Below are 23,397 nucleotides of genomic sequence, written 5' to 3' on the forward strand. Positions count from 1 at the left end.
GCAATCCGCAAGGCGCAGTCTTGGGCTGTAGCGCATGGTTTTCAGTTTTCCGCAGCCAAGACCTGCGTTATGCATTTCTGCCGGCGACGCACTGTTCACCCGGAGCCTCGGCTTTATCTTGACGGCGAGCTTCTTAAAGTGGTGGAGTCACATAGGTTTTTGGGGATGGTTTTTGATGCCCGGTTGACTTGGCTGCCTCATATTCGGCAGCTTAAACAGGCGTGTTGGTGGCATCTAAATGCTATGCGATGCCTGAGCCACACCAGGTGGGGCGCCGACCGATCTACTCTCCTACGACTTTACCAGGCGTTAATCCAGTCCTGTCTGGACTACAGGAGCCTGGCTTATGGCTCAGCATCCCCATCTGCATTGCGGGTGCTGGACCCAATCCTCCACAGCGGTATACGCCTTGCCACTGGTGCGTTCCGAACCAGCCCTGTGGACAGCATACTTGTGGAGGCAGGTGTCCCTCCACTGTGGTTACGACGCCAACAATTACTGGCTGCTTATGCTGCCCATGTTTTTAGCTTGCCCGGGTATCCAAATTATCGTGTCCTCTTCCCGCAGTCAGTCGTTCATCTGCCAGAACGTTGGCCCCGGTTGGGTTGTCCGATCACCGTACGTGTCAAACAGCTTCTTTCCTGGCTTGGGTGTTTCCCTGTTCCACCTCCTTTCCGGGCCCCTCTGCGTACACCCCTGTGGTGTGTGCCTCGCCCTTGCCTTCGGCTCGACTTGGCACAGGGCCCGAAGGACTCAGTCCCTCCGGAGGCCTTCCGACGCCGCTTTTATTCCATCCTGGCCACGTATCAGGGCTCTGGCATTGTCTACACCGACAGTTCGATGGTTGCTGGTCTAGTCGGTTATGCACTAACTCTAGGGGACCATTCTGAACAACGTTCGTTGCCGGCTGGCTTCAGTGTTTACACTGCTGAGCTGGTCGCCATCTTTCGTGCCCTAGAGTATATCCGCTCCTGCTCAGGTGAGTCCTTCGTTATCTGTAGCGATTCCCTGAGCGGTTTACGAGCTCTCAACCAGTGTTTCCCTCGTTCTCGTCTGGTGATGGTTACCCAGGAGCCCCTGCATACTCTCGCCCGTAGCGGCAGGTCTGTGGTCTTTGTTTGGACCCCAGGCCTTGTTGGTATACCCGGCAATGAAACTGTTGACCACCTGGCGAAAGAGGCCACCAGTGCGCCATCTCTGGAGATTGGCCTCCTGGCGGCTAATTTGCAGGCAGTCTTACGCCGCAAAGTTCTCTCGATTTGGGATGCTGAATGGCACGGTCTGACCACCCCTAACAAACTCCGTGCCGTCAAGGACACGATGACTGTGTGGCGGTCATCCATGCGAGCCAACCGCAGGGACTCAGTCATCCTTTGTCGGCTCCGCATTGGCCACTCCCGACTCACGCACAGTTATTTACTGTGTCGTGAGGATCCCCCTCTTTGTCGTTGTGGGGCGTCCTTGACGGTGGTCCATATTCTGTCGGAGTGCGCCCTTTTAACTGTGCTCAGGCAGACTTTTGCAATGCCTGACACGCTCTCTGCTCTTTTATCAGATGACTCTGCCATGGTGGACTTGGTTTTGTGTTTTATTCGGGCAGGGGGTTTTTATCCTTTAATCTGAGTGTTTGTTTTTTTAGTGTTGATTCTGGCTTTTAGCCTCTGATTTTAAACTGAGTTTTTAAAGTGTTCTTGGTGGTTGGCTTTTCCTCTTTTTCTCTACGGTCGGCCAACCACCGTCACACTGTGTGTTTTAATTTGTTTTGTCTGGTCTCTGTCAGAGTATTTCATGTCCTGTTTCATCTGCTGTCTTTCCTGTTGTTCGTTTTTTATTCTCTTTGGGTGGTTTTAGTTTTTATGGAACAAGGGACTGATGACCATAGTAGTCTGGTCCCTTTAATCCCACAAACCAACCAATCAACCTGAAAGCCTCCGTGTGCGCTCTCATCTCTCTAATTTTACATTCGTGATCTCCTCGGGAGGTATAAGTAGGGGAAAGCAACATATTCGATACCTCATCCAGAAACGCACGCTCTTGAAACCTGGCGAGCAAGCTACACCGCGATGCAGAGCGCCTCTCTTGCAGAGTCTGCCACTTGAGTTTGTTAAACATCTCCGTAATGCTATCACAGTTACCAAATAACCCTGTGACGAAACGCACTGCTCTTCTTTGGATCTTCTCTATCTCCTCCGTCAACCCGATCTAAGCTGCAGATAAATGCCTTCAGAAAAGACTCCCTAACATTTAAATTTATTTTCAGTGTTTGTAAATTTCTGTGTTTCAGATACAGTTTTGTTGCTATTTGCCAGTCTGTATTTCATATCCTCTCTACTCCAGCCATTATCAGGTACTTAGCTGCCCACATAGTAAAATTCATTGAATACTTTTAGTATCTCCTGTTTCCTAGTTTCGTTTGTTTTATTTTTCATTTCAAGGCAATATCCGTTCCATTTAACTGCTCTTCCATGTCATTTGCCTTGTACGACTAAATGACAGTGTCATCGGCAAACATAAAAGTAGTATTTCTTTTTGCTGAACTTTAGTTCTTTCTCGTAAGTTTTCTTTGGTTCCCCTTACAGATTGCTCGGTGTGAAGATTGAATAACATAAGGGATAGGGTAGAACACAGTCTGACTCCATTCTCAACTGCTGCTTCCCTTCTGTGTCCTACAACTCTTATAATTGCAGTCTAGTTTTTCTACAGGCAGTGGATAAAATCTTTCACTCCATGTATTTAATCACTACGTTCTCCAAAATTTGCAGCTATAAATATGCAGATGCTATAAATGTAAGTTTGCTTTTCTTCATCACTTCTTCCAAGGTAATATTCATAGTAACAAAGAGATAGAGGGGCTGGCCAGTACTTACCTCAGCTCAGTACAGCCGATAGATACACAAAAAACAACCGAAAATTTAAGTTCCTAGCTTTCGGAATAAATGTTCCTTCATCAGGGAGGAAAGAGGGGAAAGAAAGGGAAGAAGGGAAAGTGGATTTAGTTACTCACAACCCAGGTTATGAAGCAACAGGGAAAGGAAAACAAGGATGGAGGCATGGTTGTCAGAGGGAAGCCAAAGATATTCTACTATAGGTACTGTGCCAGCTTCAAACCAAAGAGGATGCATACAGAAGTAAAAAGGTGTATAGTATAAAGATGTAGGATGAAAAGATGCATGAATGAATGGCTAAAGAGGAAAGGGAAAGAGGAGAAGACTGAAGAGTAAATGGGAGTGAGGTTGGTTAACGTAGGTTCAGTCCAGGGGGATGGCGGGATGAAAGGATGTGTTGGAGTGCAAGTTCCCATCTCCGCAGTTCAGAACCGTCAACAAACCCCCCTCATAGCCAACAAACCTAGCCTAGCCACCCTACTCAATCTCTCCATCCCAGCACATACCCCACACAGACCAAATCTCAACTATAACCACAGTCAAATGCCACATATCACCAGCCCCAATTCAGTTCTAAACCTCTCATCCAGATCCCTCTCTCCTCCAGAGATATCTGTTCTATCAAAAGGCTTAACCTTTAGCCCCACGCCTAAATTCAACCACACTGCCCTGGTTAAAGATCTCCTCTCATTCACCCGGAACCTCAACTGGAAATATCACTTCACTATCCAAACACAGCCCCCAAATACTAGACCCAGTGTTGAACCTTGTCTAGAACAGTTCCGACCACCTTCTCAAAGGGATCCTTCTCCCCTCCCCCAAAACCATCCCTTGCAGACATTTCAGGAATTCCTCACATCCAGTGTTGCCTCCCAGTCCTTCTTGAAGAACGTCCCGCCAACCCCCAACATCACCCCAGCTGAATCCCGTGCCATTAAGGAGCTGAAAACAGACCGCTCTATTGTAATCCTCCCGGCGGATAAAGGCTCCACAACTGTGGTACTTAACCATGTGGAGTATGTGGCAGAAGGACTGCGTCAACTCTCCGACACCTCAACCTACAAAGCTGTTACCCAGGATCCCATTCCCTCCATCCAGACTGAGCTGCAGAAAATCCTAAAAATCCAAGGTCCTTCACAAGGCTTCACAACGGCTTCCATAGACTTACTCACTCCACCTGAGCCACGTACCCCTACCTTCTACCTATTACCCAAAATCCACAAAGAGAACCATCCTGGCCATCCCATTGTAGCAGGCTTCAAAGCCCAAACAGAACGTGTCTCAGCTCTGGTAGACAACACCTCCAACCTATCACCCGCAGACTCCCATCCTACATCAAGGACACAAACCACTTCCTAGAACGCCTCAAATCCATTCCCACTCCTCTCCCACCTGAAGCCTTTCTTGTCACCATAGATGCTACATCCCTTTACACAAACATCCCACACACCCATGGTCTCTCTGCCCTTGAGCACTACCTCTCCCAACGCCCACCCGAAGATCTTCCAAAAACCTCGTTCCTTATCACACTTACCAACTTCATCCGCACCCAAAATTACTTCACTTTTTAAGGCCAGACCTACAAACAAATCAGGGGAACTGCCATGGGAACCAGGATGGCTCCGTCCTATGCCAACCTCGTCATGGGCCGCATGGAGGAGGCTTTCCTGAAGACCCAACAGCTGCTTCCCCTGGCCTGGTATAGGTTTATAGATGACTTCTTCGTGGTCTGGACTCATGGTGAAGAAACACTCCTTAACTTCCTCCATAACCTCAACTCCTTTTCGAATCTGAATTTCATCTGGTCCTTCTCCAAAACCTAAGCCACCTTCCTGGATGTTGACCTTCATCTTGTTGAAGCTCACATCCACACCTCTGTCCATATCAAACCCACAAACAAACAACAGTACCTTCACTTTGATAGCTGCCATCCATTCCACATCAAACGCTCCCTTCCCTACAACCTAGGTATTCGTGGAAAACGTATCTGCTCCAGTGATGAATCCCTCAACAATTACACCAATAAACTGACCAGTGCTTTCCTCTCCCGCAACTATCCTACAGACGTTGTCCACAAACAGATCTCCCGAGCAATACATTCCTCCCCGTCCAACAACAATGTTCCTACCCTCAGACCACACAGAAGCATCCCCCTTGTCACCCAATATTATCCTGGCCTCGAATACATCAATAAATTACTCCGCCAGGGATATGACTTTCTCAAGTCAACCCCTGAAATGAGATCATCCCTTGACAAAATTCTCCCCACACCACCCAGAGTTGCCTTTTGTCGTCTCCTGACCTCCGTAACATCCTTGTTAAACCCTACAATATTCCCAGACTACCTTCTGTACCCAGCGGTTCCTACCCCTGTAACCGACCCCGCTGCAAAACCTGCCCCATGCATCCCCCCACAACCACCTACTCCAGCCCCGCTACTGGTAAAACACACACAATTCAAGGTAGGGCCATGGGTGAAACCACACAAGTCATTTATCAGCTGATATACCTGCACTGCACAGCCTTTGACATTGGTATGACAACAACTAAACTGGCTGAGCGCATGAACGGACACAGACGGACTGTCCGTCTAGGAGATGTCCAATACCCAGTAGCAGAGCATGCCCTCCAGCATAATTCTAGGGACCTAGGAACCTGCTACACCGTATGTGCCATTTGGCTTCTCCCACCCAACACCAGTCCCTCTGAACTGCGGAGATGGGAACTTGCACTCCAACACATACTTTCATCCCGCCATCCCCCTGGACTGAACCTACGTTAACCAACCTCACTCCCATTTACTCTTCAGTCTTCTCCTCTTTCCCTTTCCTCTTTAGCCATTCATGCATCTTTTCATCCTACATCTTTATACTATATACCTCTTTACTTCTGTATGCATCCTCTTTGGATTGAAGCTGGCACAGTACCTACAGTAGAATATCTTTGGCTTCCCTCTGACAACCATGCCTCCATCCTTGCTACCCTCCCTGTTTTCCTTTCCCTGTTGCTTCATAACCTGGGTTGTGAGTAATTAAATCCACTTTCCCTTCTTCCCTTTCTTTCCCCTCTCTCCTCCCTGATGAAGGAACATTTATTCCGAAAGCTAGGAACTTAAATTTTCGGTTGTTTTTTGTGTATCTATCGGCTGTACTGAGCTGAGGTAAGTACTGGCCAGCCTCTCTATCTCTTTGTTAGGATTTGTTTCACATCTTTATATGAGATTTTCCATTAATTATTTAGTAATATTCATAGTGTCACTATTACCTTACATGGTCCCTATATTTCTCTGGAACTCGAACTGTCCTTGTTCGAAGTCAGCTTCTGCCAGTAAAATATTCAGATAAAATAAATTTCAGCTAGAAAAGCTGAAATGGTTTTAAAATATAGAAGGTGTAAAATGCAGACTGATAATAGCAAGGAAAGTTTTTCTCTAAAAGAGAAATTTGATAACTTTGAATATATATTAAAATGTTAGGAAGTCTTTTCGTGAATATTGTAGGACCCTGGTAGGTGCATTACTGTTTACATTGTATGTTAATAATAGAAAGCATCAGAAGCTCTGTAAGACAGTTTGCAGATGATGCAGTTGTCTATAAGAAAGTAGCAATACTAGAAGACAGCACCACTTTGCAGAATGATCTACAGAGGTTTGATGAATGGTGCAGGTACTGACAGTTGAACTTTGAACACCAGTAAATTGAACATACTGCACATAGATGGGAACAGAAAGCCACTGTTATACTGTTACACTACTGATGACAAATCTCTGGAAACTGTATACACCATAAAATATCTGGGAGTAACTGTCCAGAGCAACCTTAAATGGAATGGCCACATATAACAAAGGGCATGTAAAGCAGAGGCAAGACAGAGATTCACAGGAAGAATCTTAAGGAAATAAAATTTGTCCATGAGAGGAGTGGCTTACAATGAGCTTGTTTGACCAATTCTTGAGTATTGTTCATCAATCTGGGGTCCTTACCAAATAGGGCTTATAGAAGAAATATGGAAGATCCAACAAATAATCATGCATTTTGTCACAGGATTGTTGTGTTGGCTCAAGAGGGTTACAGAGATGCTTAACGAACTCTATTGTCAGACGTTACACGAGAGGTGTTACGGATCACAGAGAGGTTTACTACTAAAATTTCGAGAGAGTACTGCCCGTGAATAGTCAGACTGTAGTGTCCTGTGATTGGCAGTAATGAACTAACGATCAAGTTTGAACACACTTTATTTAACTAAAACTCCTTCCTGGTGAACACTAATTTCCAGACTCAAGAACAACAAGAAACACAATAATTCTTGTGGTGGCAAAAGCCAGATAAGAGTACAAGACAATGAAAGGAAATAATACCCAAAATAGTACACTACGCAATTACAAAGTGGTGTTATGCCGAACATGATACAACTTTCTACAGAAAGACTATGGTGAGTGTCTACAGAGTGGAGCCGGTGTAGGTATTGCCTGGAACTGTCCTAGCTGTAAGTGCCCACTGGCGGTCTTGCTCTGTTGGAGTGCTTATAACACCTATTCTGCAGAGTGCTGCACATAGTTACATTAGTTCCAATTAGTTGATGTCTGTCACGTGGCTTTTAATGGAGTAGTGCCATGTTTATGTGAAAAGTCTGTTGATGTTTACATTCACTGGCGATGTTTTGATCTGAGCTCTTGAAGGGAGGTCAAAAGCCCACCTCGCTTGTCTGTTGTGCGGGCCCTCCATCTGATAAGGAGCCGCTATGATATTTCTCTCCCTGGAAAAAGATTACACTGCTGTGTATACAAATGTCCATAGGAGCGGGGGCATCCCAATCGTCGTCCATAGGTTTGTGACCATCGGGGACTGGAGATGGCAACATAGCATGGGTAGGTGGCAGGAGAGGCAGTGGCTGAGGCGGAGGCAGAAGGGGATGTTCTCTCAAGGGGCGGCAGTCGACAGGCACCAGCAGCTCCCCAGAGAGTCGTGGTCCACCAGACAGGGGCTGAGCTGGTTGAGGTGCTAGTTGGCTGTAGAAGCATCGGCCCACCAGAAAGGTACCATCGCCTGGCCACAGATCTCGGTGACAACAGAAGGGGCCTAGCGTGCCCATGGATGAGAGAAGATCCACACCCAGACCTCCTGCTCAACGCGGAAGGAGTGCGCCGGAGTATGGGTTGGAGGGTGAGATGTCTCAGGAACAAGAACAGATAAGTGAGAGTGGAATGGTCGACTGTTAAGTATCTCCACTGGACTTAACCAGCATGCAGGGTGGTATGTAGCAAGAAAAAGAAGTACGGCCTCCTCCAGCGGGTGATGCCTCATAAGCTTATCGATTTGGATCTTGAATGTCCGCACAAAATGTTCAGCCCGGCTGTTTGATGCTGTGTGAAATGGGATGGTGTGGATGAGAGAAATCCCGTTGGCAGCACAGAATAGCTTAAACTCGGTCGAAGTAAATTGTGGACCGTTATCCGTAATGATCATTTTGGGGAGGTCCTTGATAGCAAACAGGTGCCGGAGAATTCTGATAGTCTCAACAGAAGTGGTGTTCATCATGCGTGATATGTAAGGGTATCCCGACCCGGAGTCGATCAAGATGAGTCACTGGGATCCGTGAAACAGTCCCGCGAAATCCAAGGGGTAACGCTCCATTGGTGCAGTCGCATCTGGCCACGAAAAATACTGGCACGGGGGTGCTGCCTGATATGTTTGGCACATGGTGCAGGCCGACATGCGGGAGGCAATGTGTTTATCATATCCATGACAATAAAGGTGTCAGCAGGACAGCTGTTTGGTGAAGATGATTCTCCAGTGGCCAGCGTGGAGGAGGTTGAGGACACGGCGGTGCAATGTATGTGGTATGACCACCCAGGGAACGTCTGAATCACTATGCAAAAGGATAACGCGAATGCGGAAAAAGAGACAGTGCTAATGATCCCAAAAATGCTGGACTTCTGAATTGCAGACGTTACAAAGACTGTTCAGCCAACTGGCAGTGGTTTGGCAGCAGAGAGCTTGCAGTATCGATCCTGAGCAGTGGCCCCCTGGACTGCATCAGCATCCAACGGAAGTGCATCCACAGCTGCATACACGTCTGGTTCCACATGGGAACAAACCAAGGGGGAGACGTCAAACTTACAGTCCGCTCTGGCAGGTAGCTGGGAAAGGAAATCAGCATTTGGGTGCCTTTCAGAGGTGCAATAGACAATATCAAAGTCGAACGTTGACAGGACGAGCGCCCAATGCTGGAGGCAGTACACTTTGCGGGTGGGCACTGCAGCACCTGGGTGAAACAAAGAAAGGTTTGTGTCGGTATGCAGAGTGAAATGATGACTATACACAAAATCTTAGAATTTTGTTAAGGCAAAAACCAGCGCCAAAGCTTCCTTTTCAATTTCACTGTATTTGGTTTGAATGTCAGTCAATTTTTTGGATGCGAAAGCCACCAGCCTCTCAATGCCATTTACCACTTGCAAGTGGACCGCACCCAGGCCATAGTCTGATGATACATTGGCAGTGGCGATGAGGGGCAGGGAAGGGTCGTAAGCGGCCAGACGAGGTGGTCAGGAGAGAGCCGACTTGAGACCTGCTCACACACCGCATCCCAAACTCAGCGCACACTCTTGCACAGAAACCCAGCCAGGGGCGCGGAAATCGTGGTGGGGTAGGGTATAAAATACTGATGATAGTTAATTTGATGTAGGACAGATTGCAGTTGCTTCACATTGGTGGGAGGTGGCAGGTTTTGAATCACCTCAATGTACTCCTTAGAGATGTTTGGGCCACAGGCATCAATCATTCTTTCCAGCAATGCAGGGTAGGCTTGGAAAAAACCTGAAAAAGCTTATCCATCTTGTCCACGAGGTCCACCGTGGATGATCCACCGACGATGACATCGTCCAGATAATTTGCCGCACCGGGCACCTGACTTGTGAGGTGTTCCAAATAACGCTGGAAAATGGTAGTGTCAAATGGGAGGTGGTTGTAATGGAAAAGGCCACAGGGTGTGTTGATGACTAGGATATGCTGCGATTCCTCGTCCAATGGCAGTTGCAAATAAGCATCGCACAAATCAGTTTTGGCGAAAATGGTTGAGCACGCAACATATGTGAGTATATCATCCACTGATGGGATACGATAGCCATTCATGGCGGACTGAGTATTTACCGTGACCTTAAAATCGCCACAGATGTGTAAAGTACCGTTCGTCTTCTCAACTAACATGATAGGCATCGCCCAGTGACTGTGCGTGATGGGGGAAAGAATGTCTTCATCTAGTAAGTGGTGGATTTCCACCTGGAGCCTGTCTCAGAGCGCAAAGAGGACCGGGCAGGCCTTAAAAAAAAAAACAAGGGATAGCAGAGCAAAGAAGCTGAACATGTGCCGTGAAACCCTTCACTCCTGGCATGAAGGATGAGAACAATGTTTCATAGTTGCTGAGCAATGGGTTGAGAATGGTATCCAAGGAATGGATCAAAACCACCTGTACCTCTTCCTGCACTGACAAACTCAGATGACCAAAAACGTCCACACCCAGAAGGTTAGTAGTGCTGGGGGAGCCAACCACCAAAAACACAGCGGTGAAGGATCGACCATTGTAGGAGATTTGTGTTGAAAAAACACTGTCGGCTGGTATATGGTGATTGCTGAAACTATGCAAGGCACGAGTGTATGGAGACAAAGCTGGCGAGCCCAAGCATTGGTATGTGGCACCATGCACAATAGAAACCGAAGATGTCGTGTCAGTTTGGAAGACCGCAGGGATGTACAAGACCTCCAAGGTAAGGAGAAAACGGGCTCGCGACTGGGAAATGATGGAGAATACTTGTTCACCAATTGAATGTGAGGCTTCCAGGTCCTGTGGTGACAATTCGGGACTAAACTGTGCGTCTGCAGGAAGTGTGGCATCTACACAATGTTTCTGCAAAGCCTGACACACAGTGGTGATATGGCCTGTTCGGCTGCAAGCTGTGCACCGTGCTCGCCGTTGGTGATTCCCGGAACAGTCTGGACATGAAGGAAAATGTGTGAAAGACTTTGTCACGTGTTGTACCAACGGACAGACGAGACTCCCACTCTGCACTAGGCATCTGGCGAGCTGCGAAAACAGCCGTATCAAGATGCGGTGTTGTAGCCAGTGAGACTGTCCAAATGCACAAATGATTAGCAGACAGGTGTCGAGGGACGGATCCCGGTAATTCAAAATATCAGCCTGAAGACCCTCATCTGGTGCATGAAACACCATCATATCGCGAATCAACAATGAGGCATAAGACTGCTTGCAGGCAATGTTGGCACACCAGAATTTGCAATTGCGGGAGAGACCCTGGAGCATTGCAATCCATGCCCGATATGTCTGACCTGGGGACTTTCAACAAGAAAAGAAAGTCTGAAGAGCGGAGATGACGTGTATTTGTGAGTGCTCAAAAAGGCAGCCCTTAATAATGATAAAAACGAGAGATCTCGAGATGACTGCTCAGGGTTCAATTGTTGAATTAAATGATACATCTGTGGACTGACTGTTGCTAAAAGAAAAGCCTGACTTCGATTTTCGTCGTGGATCTTACATGCCAGTAAATGTTGTTCCAACCGTTCAGCATAATTTGATCCTGGTTTGACAGACGCATCGAAAGCCGGAAACGTTGGTGGAGCCACGTGAAAAGTATTCAATTTACCCCTGATGGAATTAACTCTCTGAGCAACGTCTTGCAACGCTGGGGAGTGAGGGCAGCGTTACAACCTTGTGAGTGCTGTCTGAATCTGCTGCAGAATTTCCGCCAAGGACTGAAGAAATTCCTCTAAGAAAGCCATTTTGACTGAAAATGAAAGTTTTATCCTTATCGCCAATAACCGTAGTGTGCTGCGGTCAGCCAGAAAGAACTAACGATCAGTGGAACACGCGAGTTAGTGGTTTTAGAAGTATCCTCTGCCAAACACTGTAAGGTGAAGTTGCTGAGTATTGATGTAAATGCAGATGTACAGAAGTGAAATTTAGATGATCTGTAAATCTCATATAATTAAATTTTCAGTGAGACATATGAGTCTCAACTTTCTCTACAATAATGATAGAAGCTGAAGAAACAAATTACAAATTTTAAACAGTGCAAACAAGAATAGAATATAAGCTTTTGAAATCTGATTGGTAGATCAAATGTAACTAATGAGGTGGTACTGAATCAGAGAAAAGTAATTTATGACACAGCTTGACTGATAGATAGGGATCAGGTGATAGAACTTCGCCTGAGACATCAAGAAATAATTAACATACCAATGGAGGGAAGTGTGAGGGATAAAAATTATAGTATGAGACCTAGGTTGGGCTTATGTAAACAGGTTTAATTAGATGTAAGATGGACTAGCATGGAGAGCTACATGAAACCAGTCTTTAGACTGAAGGCAACACATTTTACTTTGACCTTCTTTCTCTTTTTGGAATGGTTACCTTTTTGCTCAGACAAAGAAGTTACCCAATGTGGAAAGTACATTGCTGCCTTTGAAACCGAGGTCTGTCATAGTGCCTTTCACCCATCCCGTACTTCTATTACTCCTGCTGTTTTCATTTCCCTATGTTCCCTCAGACTTCAAGAAGAATATAATAATTCCAATCTCAAAGAAAGCAGGTGTCGACAGGTGTGAAAATTATCGAACTATCAGTTTAATAAGTCACGGCTACAAAACACTAACGTGAATTCTTTACAAACGTATGGAAAAACTAGTTGAAACTGACCTCAGGGAAGATCAGTTTGGATACCGTAGAAATATTGGAACACGTGAGGCAATATTGACCCTACGACTTATCTTGGAAGCTAGATTAAGGAAGGGCAAACCTACGTTTCTAGAATTTATAGACTTAGAAAAAGCTTTTGACAATGTTGACTGGAATACTCTCTTTCAGATTCTGAAGGTGGCAGGAGTAAAATACAGGGAACAAAAGGCTATTTACAATTTGTACGGAAACCAAATGGCAGTTATAAGAGTCAAGGGACATGAAAGGGAAGCAGTGGTTGGGAAGGGAGTGAGACAGGATTGTAGCCTATCCCCAATCTTATTCAATCTGTATATTGAGCAAGCAGTGAAGGAAACAAAAGAAAAATTCGGAGTAGGTATTAAAATCCATGGAGAAGAAATAAAAACCTTGAGGTTCGCCGATGACATTGTAATTCTGTCAGAGACAGCAAAAGAACTTGGAAGAGCTGTTGAACGGAATGGATAGTGTCTTGAAAGGAGGATATAAGATGAACATCAACAAAAGCAAAACAAGGATAATGGAATGTAGTCGAATTAAGTCGGGTGATGCTGAGGGAATTAGATTAGGAAGTGATACACTTAAAATAGTAAAGGAGTTTTGCTATTTGGGGAGCAAAATAACTGATAATGGTCGAAGTAGAGGATATAAAATGTAGTCTGGCAATGGCAAGGAAAGCGTTTCTGAAGAAGAGAAATTTGTTAACATCGAGTATAGGTTTAAGTGTCAGGAAGTCATTTCTGAACGTATTTGTGTGGGGTGTAGCCATGTATGAAAGTGAAACATGGACGATAAATAGTTTGGACAAGAAGAGAATAGAAGCTTTCGAAATGTGGTGCTACAGAAGAATGCTGAAGATTAGCTGGTTAGATCACATAACTAATGAGGAGGTATTGAATAGGATTGTGGAGAAGAGAATTTTGTGGCACAACTTGACTAGAAGAAGGGATTGATTGGTAGGACATGTTCTGAGGCATCAAGGGATCACCAATTTAGCATTGGAGAGCAGTGTGGAGGGTAAAAATTGTAGTGAGAGACCAAGAGATGAATACACCAAGCAGATTCAGAAGGATGTAGGGTGCAGTAGGTACTGGGAGATTAAGAAGTTTGCACAGGATAGAGTAGCATGGAAAGCTGCATCAAACCAGTCTCAGGACTGAAGACCACAACAACAGCAACAACATATTTATTGTGATGAAGAAACTTTTGAGTTTTCCAAAAGCTAGAGATTTTGTCGTGCTTTCTAATTACTATTTTTGTATCTTTATCAGTGTTCTCTCTGATAGAGATAGGGGTATTCTGATCTTAACAGTCTGTATCTTAGTGTTTAAAATACCCCTGTCTTAGGAGGAGCAGAGATTTATTTCCCATTTCAATCATATTTGGTTAGGTTTTGCATGGTTTCTCTAAATCAATTGAGGCAATGATAATTCGTTAAACCTCGACAAATCCTTTCTTTCAACTGGTAAAATAGGCACTATTTTTGTGACTCTTTGCTTGTGCCCGTGTTGAATGATTGGCCGTGAGCAGTTGTATATACATCTGCACAAAGCAAACTTGATTGCTGTATAAATACTTTTAAATGCAGTAATATGCGCTCCATTATCTCATCCTACTAATTTAAAATATACATACAACAGAGTCTGTAGGATAATAAGTGGACTCCCACAATGAGTAAAAAATTCTCAGATTTCCAACCACATCAAGCAATTAAAATTACACGAGCTTTCGGCCAAGCACTTCTTGGCCATTGTGAAATGATACAATCACCAATGGACTGCTGATACACCCCTCGTATACACTAGTTGCCGGCTGTGACCTCATTGGTGCTTGCGGCATCGCCAAATGTGGCACTTGATGTGCCCATTGCACAATCGCTGGATCCCATACCGTGCTGAGTTGCAGGCCACTAACTCTATTTAGGGTGTACACTAGTTGCCGGCTGTGACCTCATTGGTGCTTGCGGCATCGCCAAATGTGGCGCTTGATGTGCCCATTGCACAATCGCTGGATCCCATACCGTGCTGAGTTGCAGGCCACTAACTCTATTTAGTGTGTTGTTAGTGATATTTATGTATATGGCTTCCTTAATTAAACAATCTCAGGAGTCACACTGTATGCATCGTCATATTTTATCCGGTGTCCGTTTTATAAACCACGCTCAACTAAAGACCATTTCTCTGGGTACCATAGGCGATAAAACCTCTCGTGCTTCTTCCTGCGTTGCTCCACAGTGCATACTGTTTGTCCGACGTAAGACTGGTCACATTCACAAAGTATCTTGTAGACCCAAGGTGTTCTGAGACCTGCTTCATCTCAAACTGGTCTCAGTAACTGGCGGATTTTTGTCGGAAGCCTGAAGATTGATCTGATCTTGTGCCTTTTCAGCAGGTGGCTGTCCTGCCCAACACAAGCTACAGAACAGTAAGAAAGCAAGTTATTTTCTCCTGCTCCTCATCAGCAGTCTAATTGCACTCTTCCAGGAATTGGAAAAATGCCACAAGTACTGTGGATAATGGTGAAGGGGCACTACATCACTAGTGTGTGGATAATTTGAGAATTGGGGTGAGCAGGAAGTCTGCTAGCATAGTATGCGGAGTTGCAGTGACCACTGTGTCCAGATGGCGCAGTGGTCAGTACAGCTACCTAGTAAGCAGGAGACCTGGCTTTGAATCCTGGTCTGACACAAATTTTCAACTTTCCCCTTTGATTTAAATCAGTGCCCACTGGCAACTAATATTATTAATTTTTTTGTGTCTCAGTTGATTCATAATGGCTGCGGGATCGAAATCATGTCTTTTCTATCGGACATGTCTGAATTGTCAAAAATGCCACAAATGTTGAGGATATCAGGCAAAGGACATTACATCAGCAGTGAGTGAGTGTGTGGATAAGTTGAGAATTTGGGTCCAATGGGAATCCTGCTAGGGTAGCCCATGCAGTTGTGATGACAAATGTGTCCAGATTGTGCAGTGGTCAGGTCATCTGCTTGGTAAGCAGGAGAACCAGCTTTTAATCCCGCTTCAGCACAAATTTTCTCATTGATTTAAATTGATGTCCACTGACAGTTAACGTCATTAATTCCTTTTTGTCTTGACTTATTGTGATGTTTGCTTAAAATCACTTCATTTATTTGATGAACATTATAGCTATAGTTGCTGAAGAACTTGCGTATGTGGCTCAGCTCATGGGCAAGTCATCAGCGTCTGATGTCATTCTTCCAGAATGCACCAATGTTTGTAAAACAGTGTGCTTCTGTGCCTGGTGATGATAGTTAATGGCTTGCAAGTACAGATCAGTTTGAGTGGGTTTTCTTTAACTTTTCATTCAATGTTACTACTGCGAACAATTGCATTCTTACAAAGTTCCACAATGTTTGTAAATAAGTGATGCCATGCCCAGTACACGTTTTCTAGCTGAGCCATTTCTGTTTTCAATAGGAGTTCCTGGCACTTTTCAGTAGTAGCTGTGAACAGGAGTATGTTCCTCCAAATTGTATCTACATCAAAGAAGAAGATTTGGTTACTGAGGAACTGGTAGTGAAGGTATGTAATGATTGCTTTGCCTGCCAATAATATATTTTGATGCATTTACATTAGATTGTTACTCAAATCAAGTGAAATTTACAGGCAACTCAGCATCCGACACAGTACACACACCCGCATGAGACATCTGTTTTTAATAATAACCTCTGAGAATGCGTATAAAAAATAAATGAAGTGGAAACATGTGCTAGTAATATTCGAAAATTTTTCATTAGCAGACATTATGTAAGGGCAATCGTGGTCAATTTTAATGACTGAGCAAGTAACAGCAGTAATGAATAAAGATCATATACAATATCTAGGATCTGTAAGATGTTTCAGAGAAGACAAGATACAGAACGTAAGATGAAAAGCTATGGATGTAATTTTTAAACCTAAAGTTTTGGGTAGTTGGGGTAGAAGAGTTGTGTATGTTTACCAGTTGACTAAACAGGAACTGCTGGAGTATACTTGAGACATTGAGTTAAAACTAGAATAAACTGCACGTCATTTCTGTGATTTTTATCAATGTGAATACTTTATGGTATACTTTTGAGTTTCTGAATGAGTTGCGGAACCTTTTTGTACAAAATAGAATTGCATCTAAGTTAGTAATCTGAACACACAATGTTGAAATATGCAATATTTAGACTTCATTGAAATTTGTGCATGGAGAAATAGGCTTGAAGAAGAGGAAGATGCACAGGTGCTGAAGGGGTGAGAAAGTGGACACAGATAATGAAAACACTATTTGCCTCTGGATTGGTAACATAAAATACACCATTTGTTTTCGCAGTTTCATTTTACTTTAACATTTCTTATACACTTGTGGGCACAAGGGCATGCATACCTCTTATTTGCCCAGAAGCAAGCAAGTGCAATGTAAACTGTGCTTCATGCAGTCGGTGTAGAGCTGCTCGTTGTGTAAAGTTCCATCTTAGTTATTTTGTTGTTTGTTTGATTGGATATGGTAGCTCTACACAGAGAACAAACTTCATTATTAAATAACTTGACCGTGTGCCTATCACAAACATGTTTTTTATATTTTGGAAAGGTTTGTTTCTCAATTATGAAATGGAAAATGGTGCTTTAAAATAATAACAGTACAAATCAGTATTACTTTGTTTTATTGTTCCTGTGGCATATAACGCACTCCCTAACAGTTCCAAAATTCATCCACTCTTCTGTTAGCCTTAAGCTTATTTCAGCATTCATTCTGAAGTAACCATGCTTTGTTTCATTTCTGCATTAATTAAACAGGTAGTCACTGATCTTTTCCATATCCGGTTTAAATTGCAGTATATTCCAATAATGAAATCTCTAATCATCAATTGCAACACCATTTCATTCACAGTTCTCAGTAAAAATTCTGCACGCCTTTCTGTGAATATACGGAATTACACAAACATGCTGATGTAACACTTTCAACTCACTCTTTAGCAAATTCTTCATACTGTTTGTGCTGATGCTGTTCCAGCTGCACTCTATGTAACCCAAATGATGACACACTGCACACTGACTGACCAGTACTGTGTAAATGATCTGTGCAAGCATAAACTAAGTAAGATCATTGCCTCAAAAGACTCAAAAGACTTAAGTACTGGTCTGGCAAATAATTTTAACTTTTCAGGAAGTTTCAACATATTGTTTTGTGTGTGTGTGTGTGTGTGTGTGTGTGTGTGTGTGTGTGTGTTTTCAATATTACTCTAAGATATTGCATGTTGGGACTGGCTGTATGGATACAGCCGAAGGGCGTAAATGAAAACATTTTATATGTTAGCTGCCTGGAAGATTGAAACCATATGTTGGACCAAGGCTTGACCTTGTGAACTTCACCTTTCACGTGCCAGTGCTCACTAACTGTGTTAAACAAGTGTGACTCACAACTCATCCTCACAGATTTACGTCTGCCAGTATCTCATCTTCCAAACTTCACTGAAGTTCCCCAGTGAAGCCAGCAGTCCTGGAGGAAAGTTTTAGCCACAGCCTGGATGGTAGAAGATGAGGTGGTGGCAGAAGTAAGGCTGTTAGGAAGTGTTGTGAGTAGTGCCTGTATAGTTCAGTTGGTGTGATCTTGCCTGTGAAAGGCAAAGGTTCTGAGCTCAAGTCTCAGTCCAGCACTCAGTTTTAATGTGCCAGAAAGCTTCATACCAGTGCAAATTCCACAGCAGAGTGAAAATTTCAATCAGGAAATATTGGTGTGTTTTTAAAAAAAAAACTTGTGTGTATCTGATGTTAAGAAGTTTCCCATGTTGTGCTCTGTAAATGCGGATTTGAAAAGGGCCTGTGTGTATTCTGCCATGTAATTTTTGTTGCCATCACAGCACTATTATTATTATTATTATTATTATTTTAGGATCCTGAGGATGAAGAAGTTGATGTTGAAAACATTGACGATCACCTACAGGACGGTGAAATGAAAGATGTTCAAGAGTTCCCTCATAATGTGATGGAACCTCTAGTGCAAGTAGAAACGTAAGTTGTCTTACTTACAAATGCAGATCTTAAGATTAGCTAGAGGATGTGGCAAAAAGCAGACCAATTTAGATAGATATAGCGAAGCGACAATAACGAAACCTTTGTGTACTACCATTTCATGCACTGTTCATATTTGAAAATGATGTTTTATAGGTTGCCACAATTATTCCATTGACACTCAGACAATCTGCAATAGAAATTATTCGTGGCATGTTCGAAAATATGTAGAGGAATATTCTAGATTTCTGCACTAATGGGTCTTGCGATTCCACAATCATTTGCAGACATCAAGCTTATACCCCGTGTTTTGGGAACCCCCAAAATAGTCGTCACAGACGAGTAAGTCAGGAGGCCTGAGTGGCCACAAAATGTCCCCATTCCTCGAAATGATATAGTTACTAAACACTCCGGCACTACCGCCATTGAAATTTTAGCACAGTGAGAGGTAGCACCATCTGGCTGAAGCTAATGTTCGTTTGCAGGAAACTGTTCAAGTTCATGTGCAAGGAATGTGTCAAGCTTGGCACATACCACTGAGATGTGACTGTGACTGTGAATGCTCGTCCAGTTTCCTCCACAAAAACAAAGGGCCAGATGTGCCCACTGAAAGGATAGTGCACCACGTTATGACCTTCTGGCTGTGTAAGGGGTGTTGACAGAGTTCATGAGGATTATCCTTGCACCAGTAGGCCTGACGGTAGTTTTGTTTGTTGACATAAACATTGAAGTGAAAATGTGCGTCATCACTCATCCATAGCAAATTTAAGAAGCCTTGATTGTCTCTAATTTTAGGCAACAGATAGTCATCGACATTTCATGATCTCATACTCACTTTCATTTAACTGTTCCACAACCTGTACCTTGTATGATTGCAACCTGAAATCATTCATAAAATTTTGTGCACACTGACTGCAGTGCGTATACAATCTGGGAAAACCGTGAGGTCTGGGAAAAACCTGGGAAACATTTCCATCCGGGAGAAAACAGGGAAAAACTTGGGATTTTTTTAGAATTCGGGAATTATTCATTGTTTTAGTTTTCAGTTAAATTTTTGTAATTTTGACTGGTAAGACCGAAACTATTACAAAGGACATTCCATCGTAGCTTTGCAAGTGCAATGACACCTGTTATCTGGCACTGTGTGGCAACTGCTGAAACGAACCTATTTCTGGCAGGTTGTGGGAAAATATTGTGAATGCTGGTTTGAAAAGCATTACATTCAGAGTAAATTTCCTTTTACACAAGATGAACTATGTGTGAGAATGTACGATGAATTTCTTAAATGACAGAGAATTTTACTCTCATTTAAAAGTCAACTCTTTGATGACAAGTCATTTAGAAGAATTTCGAGCACAGAAGATCAGATATTTATGTCATTATTAAAAATTTTATTGGCGCATTTGTGTGATATATCTTAAAGAGTAGCATGTGCTAAAAAGATCAACATTACATGTGAAAGCTTAGCTTCTCTTGCAGCTTATTAATCTTCGAGAATAATATTATATGTGAAAGCTTTGCTTTTCTTGTAGCAACACGATGTATATTAATTTAAATTATTAACTTTTCCTCTTTGTATGTTCGCACTACTTAACAGTGATGTTGATACTGGCTGACTACGTCACGTATCTTATGATCTGAATATCCACTGTCGTCGGCTGGCGAGATCACATGACATAAGCTATGACTGGCGTACAAAAGATCATTGCAACCTCGATTTCAGTGCTCCAAAAGTAACATGGTGTTTGGTGGAATTTGAATTTATACTTTCATAATACAAAAATATGCAGAGTACATGTTGCTGCACAACAAAGATCTTTCCAAAACGTGTTCTTTTTCCCCTGAGTTTCATTTTCTAAAGTGCCGGGAAATTCTACACCGGTGAATAAAACCATAAACATTCAAAGGATTGATACGTTTTACAGTTCTGAGGAAAAGTATACAGTCACTTAACACGGAAAAAGTATATTTTCACTCAGGAGAAAGTGTATTTGTAACCAGGAAATCCGGGAAAAATCCGCGAATTTTTTTTTCCTTGTTCACATATACACCCTGGACTGGACGTTCCCACTACTGCTGCAGTATTTGTTACAACATTTTGCATCTCCTCTATTCGTTCCTGTGATCGACACCTTCTGGACCTTCCTGGTGATTTCATGTTAAGTGCACTTTCTGTTGCTTCAAAGTTTTCACTCTTAAGCTTATTGCATGTGTCGATACAGGTTCATTCCATGTTGTTGTTGTTGTGGTCTTCAGTCCTGAGACTGGTTTGATGCAGCTCTCCATGCTACTCTATCCTGTGCAAGCTTCTTCATCTCCCAGTACCTACTGCAACCTACATCCTTCTGAATCTGCTTAGTGTACTCATCTCTCGGTCTCCCTCTATGATTTTTACCCTCCACACTGCCCTCCAATGCTAAATTTGTGATCCCTTGATGCCTCAAAACATGTCCTACCAACCGATCCCTTCTTCTAGTCAAGTTGTGCCACAAACTTCTCTTCTCCCCAATCCTATTCAATACCTCCTCATTAGTTACGTGATCTATCCACCTTATCTTCAGTATTCTTCTGTAGCACCACATTTCGAAAGCTTCTATTCTCTTCTTGTCCAAACTAGTTATCGTCCATGTTTCACTTCCATACATGGCTACACTCCAAACAAATATTTTCAGAAATGACTTCCTGACACTTAAATCTATATTCGATGTTAACAAATTTCTCTTCTTCAGAAACGTTTTCCTTGCCATTGCCAGTCTACATTTTATATCCTCTCTACTTCGACCATCATCAGTTATTTTACTTCCTAAATAGCAAAACTCCTTTACTACTTTAAGTGTCTCATTTCCTAATCTAATTCCCTCAGCATCACCCGATTTAATTGGACTACATTCCATTATCCTCGTTTTGCTTTTGTTGATGTTCATCTTATATCCTCCTTTCAAGACACTGTCCATTCCGTTCAACTGCTCTTCCAAGTCCTTTGCCGTCTCTGACAGAATTACAATGTCATCGGCGAACCTCAAAGTTTTTACTTCGTCTCCATGAATTTTAATACCTACTCCAAATTTTTCTTTTGTTTCCTTTACTGCTTGCTCAATATACAGATTGAATAACATCGGGGAGAGGCTACAACCCTGTCTCACTCCTTTCCCAACCACTGCTTCCCTTTCATGCCCCTTGACTCTTATGACTGCCATCTGGTTTCTGTACAAATTGTAAATAGCCTTTCGCTCCCTGTATTTTACCCCTGCCACCTTTAGAATTTGAAAAAGAGTATTCCAGTCAACATTGTCAAAAGCTTTCTCTAAGTCTACAAATGCTAGAAATGTAGGTTTCCCTTTTCTTAATCTTTCTTCTAAGATAAGTCGTAAGGTCAGTATTGCCTCACGTGTTCCAACATTTCGACGGAATCCAAACTGATCCTCCCCGAGGTCCGCATCTACCAGTTTTTCCATTCGTCTGTAAAGAATTCGCGTTAGTATTTTGCAGCTGTGACTTATTAAACTTATTGTTCGGTAATTTTCACATCTGTCAGCACCTGCTTTCTTTGGGATTGGAATTATTATATTCTTCTTGAAGTCTGAGGGTATTTCGCCTGTCTCATACATCTTGCTCACCAGCTCGTAGAGTTTTGTCATGACTGGCTCTCCAAAGGCCGTCAGTAGTTCTAATGGAATGTTGTCTACTCCGGGGGCCTTGTTTCGACTCAGGTCTTTCAGTGCTCTGTCAAACTCTTCACGCAGTATCGTATCACCCATTTCGTCTTCATCTACATCCTCTTCCATTTCCATAATATTGTCCTCAAGTACATCACCCTTGTATAAACCTTCTATATACTCCTTCCACCTTTCTGCCTTCGCTTCTTTGCTTAGAACTGGGTTGCCATCTGAGCTCTTGATATTCATACACGTGGTTCTCTTCTCTCCAAAGGTCTCTTTAATTTTCCTGTAGGCAGTATCTATCTTACCCCTAGTGAGATAAGCCTCTACATCCTTACATTTGTCCTCTAGCCATCCCTGTTTAGCCATTTTGCACTTCCTGTCGATCTCATTTTTGAGACGTTTGTATTCCTTTTTGCCTGCTTCATTTACTGCATTTTTATATTTTCTCCTTTCATCAATTAAATTCAATATTTCTTCCATTACCCAAGGATTTCTAGCAGCCCTCGTCTTTTTACCTACTTTATCCTCTGCTGCCTTCACTACTTCATCCCTCAGAGCTACCCATTCTTCTTCTACTGTATTTCTTTCCCCTATTCCTGTCAATTGTTCCCTTATGCTCTCCCTGAAACTCTGTACAACCTCTGGTTCTTTCAGTTTATCCAGGTCCCATCTCCTTAATTTCCCACATTTTTGCAGTTTCTTCAGTTTTAATCTACAGGTCATAACCAATAGATTGTGGTCAGAGTCCACATCTGCCCCTGGAAATGTCTTACAACTTAAAACCTGGTTCCTAAATCTCTGTCTTACCATTATATAATCTATCTGATACCTTTTAGTATCTCCAGGGTTCTTCCACGTATACAACCTTCTTTCATGATTCTTAAACCAAGTGTTACCTATGACTAAGTTGTGCTCTGTACAAAATTCTACTAGGCGGCTTCCTCTTTCATTTCTTAGCCCCAATCCATATTCACCTACTATGTTTCCTTCTCTCCCTTTTCCTACACTCGAATTCCAGTCACCCATTACTATTAAATTTTCGTCTCCCTTCACTATCTGAATAATTTCTTTTATTTCATCGTACATTTCTTCAATTTCTTCGTCATCTGCAGAGCTAGTTGGCAT

General features: G+C 43.1%; 1 protein-coding gene across 4 annotated transcripts in view; it reads left to right on the forward strand.

Moving 5' to 3' along the window:
• The window catches only part of LOC126291674 (gastrula zinc finger protein XlCGF57.1-like), a 109,488-nt gene that overhangs the window by 19,593 nt on the left and 66,498 nt on the right, over positions 1–23,397 (forward strand). For 3 of the 4 annotated variants that reach the window (XM_049985257.1, XM_049985259.1, XM_049985260.1), the window contains exon 1: positions 18,524–18,610. Coding sequence is in view for 1 of the 4 variants with exons in the window: in XM_049985256.1 (XP_049841213.1) it covers positions 16,052–16,156; positions 18,492–18,610 (224 nt within the window). In the remaining 3 variants the exon portion in view is untranslated. Of the gene's footprint in view, positions 1–16,051; positions 16,157–18,491; positions 18,611–23,397 lie in introns of those variants that run through there. The other variant, XM_049985256.1, reaches the window with a different exon arrangement.

This window comes from Schistocerca gregaria, chromosome 9 (assembly GCF_023897955.1).
Source record: "Schistocerca gregaria isolate iqSchGreg1 chromosome 9, iqSchGreg1.2, whole genome shotgun sequence".
Lineage (NCBI taxonomy): Eukaryota > Metazoa > Arthropoda > Insecta > Orthoptera > Acrididae > Schistocerca > Schistocerca gregaria.